Here is an 8,638-nt window from a genome sequence, read left to right as displayed (position 1 = left end):
TCCTTATCGAGAGCATGGTTTTCACAACTGTGTTTAATTTGAACTGTTGCGCACAGTGCCAAAAGGTAAGTAAATGGAGAGCATAGCGGGTGCGAGTGAGGTGCCTGAGCGAGCTTGCTTGCTCAAGGGACCGTTTTGAAGGTGTTCTAAATATGAGCCCCTGCTATAGTAATTAGGGCAGCATTCTGTGGTACTAGAGAGGGTTGCAGTTCGACTCCTGCCTTGGAAAATTCTTTATTGTTGTATTCTTTTTAGTATTACTTGTTTATGAATGCCATTTCACTGCATTTCTTATATGTCTCACATTTGCAGCTGTGCACGCACCACAGGCTTTCAGTCATCTCAGTGGACAATGTTTTCTATCTGGCAGGCTTATTTGGGGAGAGGAAGAAGCTGCAAATTGATGCAACACTGCGACTTGGAACAGTGGTACTACAGAAGTCACTTGAGAAAGTCAGCACACCTATGAGTAAGCTGCAGATACGAGCTTTCCTTGGGAGAACCTATATTTGCCGCGTGACAACACTGTGCACGTCCGACTTCACACGACAAACTAGCCTTACACCAACTACTTGAAGATGCCTAATGATCACTACGCTGTAGTTCTGTATAAACAGGTTAACAAACAAGGCTGCTTTTTTTACGTCATTGTAAAATAAACTTATTTAGAAAATTGTAGGCATTATAGCGATACTTACCTGTGGCAACTTGCCGCAGGGTTGGTCTTTGCCCATGGGAAGCCATCTTTTCCTTATTCTCAATTGCATTACAATTAATAACATTCCTTATACTTTTCTTAGCATAACTGTCTATCAGTTCTCACCAATATTGTGTCTAAAATAGAAAACGAGCCCTTAAATTTACCCTTCTTTCCTTGACCTATGGTAAAACGACACAAGTTCCCCCAATATAAAATGACATTTTCGTGTTACCTTAAATTGCGAGGTGGCATATAAAGAATGAAGCACTTTACTCTGCATCTAGTTTCACGAACTACTCAGTCGATAGAGAAGCCTAAGGCCTCAATCCATCGAAATTAAGACCACACGTTTAAAAAAAAAAAGACAGGCTATTTATTGAGGCATCACAATAAAGGGACAATGATAAAAAACTTGTTCGTTCCTAAGGTATCACGGAATTATCACAGAAGATCCTGTTTTCTCAAACAACACATCAAAAGGGATAAAGATCTACATATTAGAAACTGCTCTTTTCAAACACCACTCAAAAGGGACAGAGATGAACATATTTACATGTTATGTACATTAATAGTTACATGCAGTCCATTTACACATTAAATAGCTAAGTGACATTCCATCACTCAGTCCACTTCTTCTACAGTGGGGCCACTGTGATGAGGTGTTGACCCGTGCTTCGGCCCTTGAGACTGGTGCAGCTTGCTCATGATTGGCATGCAGGCCTGCTGAAGCTCCTTGAGACGATGCTCATACTCCTCCTTCTCTGCCAGGCTGTTTCCGTCGATCCACGAGATGGTTTCCCGACATTTGGACAGCACGGATTCTTTTTCCGAAGATGAAAGCTTATCTCCAGCTTCTTCGGCAGCCTGCTTAACTCCATAAACATACGACTCGAGGTTGTTTCTGGCAGCCACCCTCTCGCGCTGTACGTCGTCTTCCTGCTTGAACTTCTCAGCCTCGGCAAGCATTCGGTCAATCTCCTCCTTGGAGAGACGGCCCTTGTCATTGGTGATGCGGATGCATTCTTGCTTGCCAGTGCTCTTGTCTTTGGCCGAGACTTGCAATATGCCATTGGCGTCCATGTCGAAGGTGACTTCAATCTGTGGAACCCCTCTGGGAGCTGGTGGAATGCCGTTAAGGTTGAATGTTCCTAGAAGGTGGTTGTCCTTGGTGAGGGCGCGTTCACCTTCGTAAACCTGGATGGTGACTGCAGGTTGGTTGTCGGAGTATGTGGTGAACGTCTGCGAAGTCTTGCATGGGATGCGCGAGTTGCGCTCCACAATGCGGGTCATGACCCCGCCCGCCGTCTCGATGCCTAACGACAGCGGCGCCACGTCAACCAGTAGAACGTCACGGATGCTGTCGCTCGAATCTCCGCTCAACACGGCAGCTTGAACCGCAGCGCCGTATGCAACGGCCTCGTCTGGATTGATGCCCATGGAAAGTTCTTTGCCGTTGAAGAAGTCCTTGAGCAGCTTCTGCACCTTTGGGATTCGAGTGGAACCGCCCACGAGCACGACGTCGTGGATCTGCGACTTGTCCATCTTGGCGTCACGAAGTGCTCGCTCCACGGGCTCCAATGTGCTTCGGAACAGGTCCATGCAGAGCTCCTCGAACCTGGCTCGAGTGATCTTGCTGTAGAAGTCGACGCCTTCGAACAGTGCGTCGATCTCAATGCTCGCCTCGGCAGAACTCGAGAGTGTCCTCTTGGCGCGCTCACAGGCAGTGCGGAGTCTTCGAACGGCTCGAGGGTTCACCCTGAGGTCCTTGCGGTGTTTCCTCTTGAATTCCTGCACAAAGTGCTCCACCATTCGGTTGTCGAAGTCTTCACCTCCGAGATGTGTGTCACCTGCCGTGGAGCGCACTTCGAACATGGAACCCTCGTCGATGGTCAGCACGGAGACATCGAAGGTGCCACCACCGAGATCGAAGATGAGGACGTTCTTCTCTCCGCGCAGGTTCTTATCGAGGCCATAGGCTAGCGCGGCTGCAGTGGGTTCGTTGATGATGCGCAGCACGTTGAGACCAGCGATAGCGCCAGCATCTTTCGTCGCCTGCCTCTGAGAATCGTTGAAGTAAGCGGGCACCGTGATGACAGCGTCGCTCACCTTCTTTCCCAGGTACGCCTCGGCCGTTTCCTTCATCTTGGTCAAAACCATGGCGCTGATCTCCTCCGGGTTGAAACGCTTTCGCTCGCCTTTGAACTCGACACTGATTTTGGGCTTGCCTCCGTCGCTCTCAACCTTGAAGGGCCAATGACGGATGTCGTCTTGGATCTTGGGGTCGTCGTAGCGGCGCCCGATCAGCCTCTTAGCATCGAACACCGTATTCTCGGGGTTCATGGCCGCCTGCGCCTTGGCTGCATCGCCGATCAGCCGCTCCGTGTCCGTGAAGGCAACGTAGCTTGGCGTCGTGCGATTACCCTGGTCGTTGGCGATGATCTCGACGCGACCGTGTTGAAAGACCCCCACGCACGAGTACGTGGTTCCCAGGTCGATGCCGATAGCTGGGACGTCTGACTGCATGCGGCAAGGCATGATGAATGCGTTGTGTGGTATGCGTTCTTTGCAGAACTATCGCTCTTGTGATTCGAGTCACAAGTCTGCCCGACGCCCGCTCGGCGCGCAATTTATACCGTTCGCGCGCTTTTCTAGAATCTTCGCGAGCAGCGCCGGCCAATAGGAGCGAAGTGAGTCATTACCATCTAGCTAGCCGCTCTTCCATTGGTCAGGCGCTCGTAGAAGCTTCGAGAAAAGTCTCGCATCGTCTGCTCCTGCTACTGGCATGAAAAAACAACAAAACAACGGACTGACGCCCTGTAATGTCATTTATTAAAATACCACTGAGTCAATCCTGTACGTACCGCTAACAAGCGCGTCATAATTCATGTTCTACGTAAAATAACACGAATTAATCGCACGAAAATATAGATACTCACTCTATTCATGCCTGGGCGTGTATTTACATACGGATGGCCGATATTTTACAAACGTGTGTAATACATGTTTCTTAGTCAATAATAAAACTGCGTTCAAATAACTTACAATTGTAGCGTTTCTAAAGCGTGATGTGCTCTAAAATTACGCTGGCTGCATTCTTGTTCTGTGCGATCCTGATTTGTTTTAGAATCAGCTGATCGCAAGTGCGCGAGAACATTCGAGAAACGGCGAGATGTAAACACTGTCTCTAGGACCAGCGCTTCGCTCCAGGAAGCTTTTTTTGCGTGACTTCCGAAACTCTGTTGTTGTTTTGTAGGTTGTGATCATTTACGAGCTCATGAGTACCCGAAGAGGGCTTAACATAGTCTAATATTTGTAAGTGTGCCCCGCTCCGTTCTTGGAAGAAAGTGTCGCGCATTCTAGCATCTGCTGGCAGCTTTTGTGGCTCTTTTCGAGATACGTTACTATGAAGTACTGTGCGAAATCCCGTTGTCTGTGCTTCCGTGCCCCGTCGCGCTGCATTATGTATTGTTTTAGTAATTCCATAACCCTGAGGGCAATATTGTTGTTATCCATAACGTGCGGTAACAAGGTCAACGAAGTGAGCTGTCATATAAACTGTACGATCACGCGGCAGAAAAATTAAGAGGAGTTCTTTGGGTTAGCGATTATTATTCTTCTCTATGCGCATTTCTTTTATGTATGGCTGTCTTGCGGCATTGTAGCGTATCATCGCGCATTTGTATCTTGTGCCGCTTTGTTCATGCAAAGTTTTAAGTAGTCCGATAAGTTGAGTCCCCCATCACATGGCTAACAAAACACAGCCAATGTGGCAAATCGCTGCTGCGATAGTTATTTTAGTTACGATGGCTCGGAAATTATGCAGTGACCGATCGGTTTTTCTGGATGGTAGCAGTGTTCACACTGGAAGTGTTATTCCGGCGTCCATCAAGTTATCGTTTTGAACATAGTATTGGCACCTTTTTCTTTCTTTTTGCATTAGAAGAATTCAGGAAAGCAAGTATGTTACGATAGACTAGCAGTGTTTTCATTTATCTTTTACTTCAAGTGGCAGGAAATGGGGCTGGGGCTCAAGAAACAAACAAGCAAACACGAATTTTAGGAACAGCTATCTTCATAATCACGTGGACATCCGGAAAGTTGTTCAGCATTTCTTAAAATCTCTTGAACAAAATCTGTTTTAAAAGTCTCTTGAACATGCAAGTACAAAAACTTTAAAAGCCATGCTAGATTTACGTGCTGTTGGGCCACACATAAACTGGACATAAATACAATGTACTTGCATCATGCTGGAACAAGCAGCATGAATGCATTTTGTGAATAATTATATCAAAGTGTTACACGCAATCATTTCGCATAGCTACATATTGAGTGGGAAGCTGCCTCAAGAAGTGTTTGTTTTGGAGTCTCGAAAAGGACATTATCACAGCAGCAAGTGAAGGATATAAAGTAATTAAACGGAGCAGTTTTGGAATTTTCCACTGTTACAGCATATGAGCAGTGTGTAGCCTTCATACTTATTTTGTTTGTACTATGTTTTGTTGAATTACTCATTATTGGACACACATTGATTAAGCATAGGCCTCCGTAGTACAGCTGTATTTGACATGTCAGTTAATAGGAAACCTGCTCGGTGAAAGAGAAGTTATGATTCACCCCTATTGTACTTGAAGGTACAACTATAAGCACAAAGAAGTTATCAGACAGAAAACAATGCATCCCAGTTAACAGAAACCGCTTTTTCTTCCGTGAAATCCTCAAACGTCATATTTAGCACAGCGCTTACATCGAGTTCAAGTAACTTACGAAGTCAAGGAAGTGAGCAAGACTGCTGTATATCAATGTTTGTTGGCCATCTTAGTTTTTCAGTGTGTGCTTAAAATAAACATTGGTGCTCTATAATGCCTTGATCAAATGCATCCGTCACTAGCAAAGATGGTTCATACTTTTTGAGTGAGCGGGAGCTGTCACTTGAAGTTTATCCATGAGGCTGCAGTCACGCTCATGCTATATCTGTGTAGGTCCTCACTTGCCATCAACTTTCCTTGTTGAAGTGTGAAATAATGCATTCATTCATCTCTTATTAACAGCCGTTCATGAACCCAAGTGATGCCATTGACCTGTTTGTTGCTGCATGCCTGATCTCTAACACCAAAATGTGTTAGTGAGATCGATTTGTCGGTTCAAAACAAACCGTAGTTGATCGACTCACTTGAAGTCGAGACTGTTTAATGCACGCCAACGGACACACACACTTTTTGCACCATCTGTGACAGATGTATCACTTCGCTCCTTAAAGTTACACTGAAAGGAAACAATGACTTGCTTCAGATTAATAGATTCTACTCTTGAGAACTCTAGTGTCGCAACTTTTACCATCATCAGTTCATTATTGCTGGAGAAAATCAAGGGTGAAATTTTGTTTTTAAAGTTAGCACCAAAATCTCGGCACGTGACGTCCCTCATTTCAAAACATATTCGTACTTTCGCGACGTTAGCTCACTGAAGTTTTCTTATTAGTATGCTACGTCTATGGCTCCCACAGATGACAATTAATTTCATTTTAGCCGATTAGGGGCTACATGAGAACTAGAAGATGCTGTCATAATCTGTGACGTCAGGATCTTTGGTGCAGGAAACTCAAAGTGGTGTCTCCTCCGGCACTTTCTTTTCGCACGTTTGCTTGCCTACGAAGTGTTGTCTCGTGGTAAGAGTGGCATTTTCGGGATTGTGGAATTGTGCTTTACTAATATGCAAAAAATCATTTTTCTGTTTAGTGTCCCTTTAAAGAGCTGTCATCTCACTTTCATTAGCTTGAATTGAACAGGCTGTTCATACAATATGATTCCAGAAGAACTGTAAAATAACTTTTTCTATAGATTGGAAGCATGTGTCCTCATGTACTTGTTGACGTAGAAAGCTACACTTTGTCGAGTTGTCATAGCAGTTGAGCAACCAGGGGCCCGTCGTCTCTCTTGAACCGCCGGCATTCGAGTGCGCTCTGTCTTAGTTATTCACTACTGCAATAAGCCGAATCACGCTGAATACACGGTTGTTTAAAATTGATTTTGTTGTTTTGCCTTCTTATTCATCATTTCATGGTCAGCCTTGTCACTTTCAAAGAGCTTACATGTGTTTGTCGGTCAGCTGGGCTTACGTTTACTATTGTGTTAGGTCCACTGTTTCATCTTTCACGTCTTTGAGTGGATCTAGTAATCGCTTCTTTATTCTAATCTCATACATACATAAGCACCCAAGAAAATTGACATAAGGATGGTAACCATGCAAGTTTGCATGGTTACCATCCTTATTTCATTGTTTTGCGAAGCAAGCGTCTTGCACTGTACATTTTTCTTCTTGCATTGTTAGTCTTCTTGTGAATGCCTTGTCATTGTATCATTGTATTTGCCCCTCCTGCATGGGCCAGCATATTGGCCTGCAGTATCGATAAATAAATAAATAAAGTGCAGTTGCAGCATGTGATACTCTTGATGTGGAATACATCGGTTCACCTCTCACGCACTTCATAATGCCTTCTTGGGCACTTTACATTGTCCCAATTTTTCCTACATTTAAATAAACTCTGCAACTGCTTTCCCGTGTTTCCTTTGGCTTTATTAAAGCCTATGTACTGGCTTTGTGTGACTGCTGAGCATAGTGGTGCACCCTTTCAGCATAGTTGCAAAAAATGAAAAATGCAGCATTCAGACTTATCTGAATCTCACAGTTCCTGCATAACTACACTAATGCCTCTAAAACAGTTGTTTTTGTCACCGCATTCTTTCCGCACAGGCACAAGGATCCTTTGTAGATGTAGGGTTGCAACCTTTCCCCGGAAAATAAAAAAGAACATTGAGAGAGCGATGCGAATTGCTTGAATAAGGTCATCTTGAATGATTGGCATATTTGTCTTGCAGTGCCATTTAATGTAATCTAGCTTTCTTTGAGTAAAATAAGCTCAGTGTAAGTGTACATAAAAGCAAAACACGAAGCTAATCTAGTCTAACTGTGGCATAAAAATGCCTGTGATTGGAATCAAGCTTGTACTAAAAGTAAGTGAGGTGTTGGTTATTCCTTGAAATAAGCTGCGCTGAAAAGGAACTGCGTATACTTCATCCCCAAAAAGCTCTTCTTTGCAGCTGAATACACCAGGCCAGTGAAAACTGTGGACACAAACGAACGTCAAAACCTATACTGCGCAGATTCTACAAAAATATAGGATATCATGAATACATAGATGCTCTATTCTAATGATCTCTACAATTGATCAGGATCTCAACAAATGCATGACAGCTCCACTGCGGAGAAACCTAAGGAAATGCGTAACACGGGCATGCAACGAGTTCCCACGGCTCCTTTTACCATAGTGTCGGTGACATCAATGTTTGACGTAAATGCAGGACTTTCCCGGCATGCGTAGAATCTTGTTAGAGAGATTCGCGATCTCGGTGTGCGACATTGTGCTACCTTTTTTTACCTATTACGGAAGTTGAGATTTTTGTCACCTGCAGCGAGTTTCCTCGGGCTCTTCGCTCCATCGTTTCTATAACAATTCAGACCCCATCAGACTCAGCGATGCCGTGCCTTGCTGCACTGGCGAGGAGTACGGGCAAAGGAAAGGGCATTTGCTCAGCGAGGTGATGGCACCTTCTCTAGCGCTCCCCGGGAGCCAGCCCAATGTTTAGAAACGTTTTTATCAATTTTGGGTTAATAATTAAGACTTTCTTAATTCTGTCAATTATATTACACCCACCTTGTTCATTTCAATCCAGTTTTGAGCGTTTCTAGCCTTACCTTAAGTGAGCACTTTACTACACTGTAGATTTACGATAAGCGCGATCACGCCAAATGAGATACACGGATGACAAGCCAGGCCCCTGAAGTGCCTCAGACTTAAAAATAATTTATTTATTTGAAATTCTTTACAGGCCTGTTCAGTATTGTGAATGAATGGCTCTAATATATAACATCAATCAGCAA

At 44.4% G+C, this 8,638-nt stretch overlaps 1 protein-coding gene across 1 annotated transcript; it reads right to left on the bottom strand.

Moving 5' to 3' along the window:
* Positions 1-1,049: 1,049 nt before the first annotated feature.
* On the bottom strand, positions 1,050-3,328 carry LOC119181059 (heat shock protein 68-like). The gene has a single exon (XM_075875533.1). It carries the CDS (start codon positions 3,233-3,235, stop codon positions 1,322-1,324), a length of 1,914 nt encoding a protein of 637 aa, XP_075731648.1. The 5' UTR covers positions 3,236-3,328; the 3' UTR covers positions 1,050-1,321.
* Positions 3,329-8,638: the final 5,310 nt, after the last annotated feature.

The sequence above is a fragment of the Rhipicephalus microplus genome, chromosome 10 (assembly GCF_043290135.1).
Source record: "Rhipicephalus microplus isolate Deutch F79 chromosome 10, USDA_Rmic, whole genome shotgun sequence".
NCBI lineage: Eukaryota > Metazoa > Arthropoda > Arachnida > Ixodida > Ixodidae > Rhipicephalus > Rhipicephalus microplus.
This window is presented reverse-complemented; position numbering and strand designations above follow the sequence as displayed.

Bases quoted from the DNA above. Each gene is read 5' to 3' on its own strand.
- LOC119181059 (XM_075875533.1), bottom strand. From the start codon at position 3,235: ATGCCTTGCCGCATGCAGTCAGACGTCCCAGCTATCGGCATCGACCTG.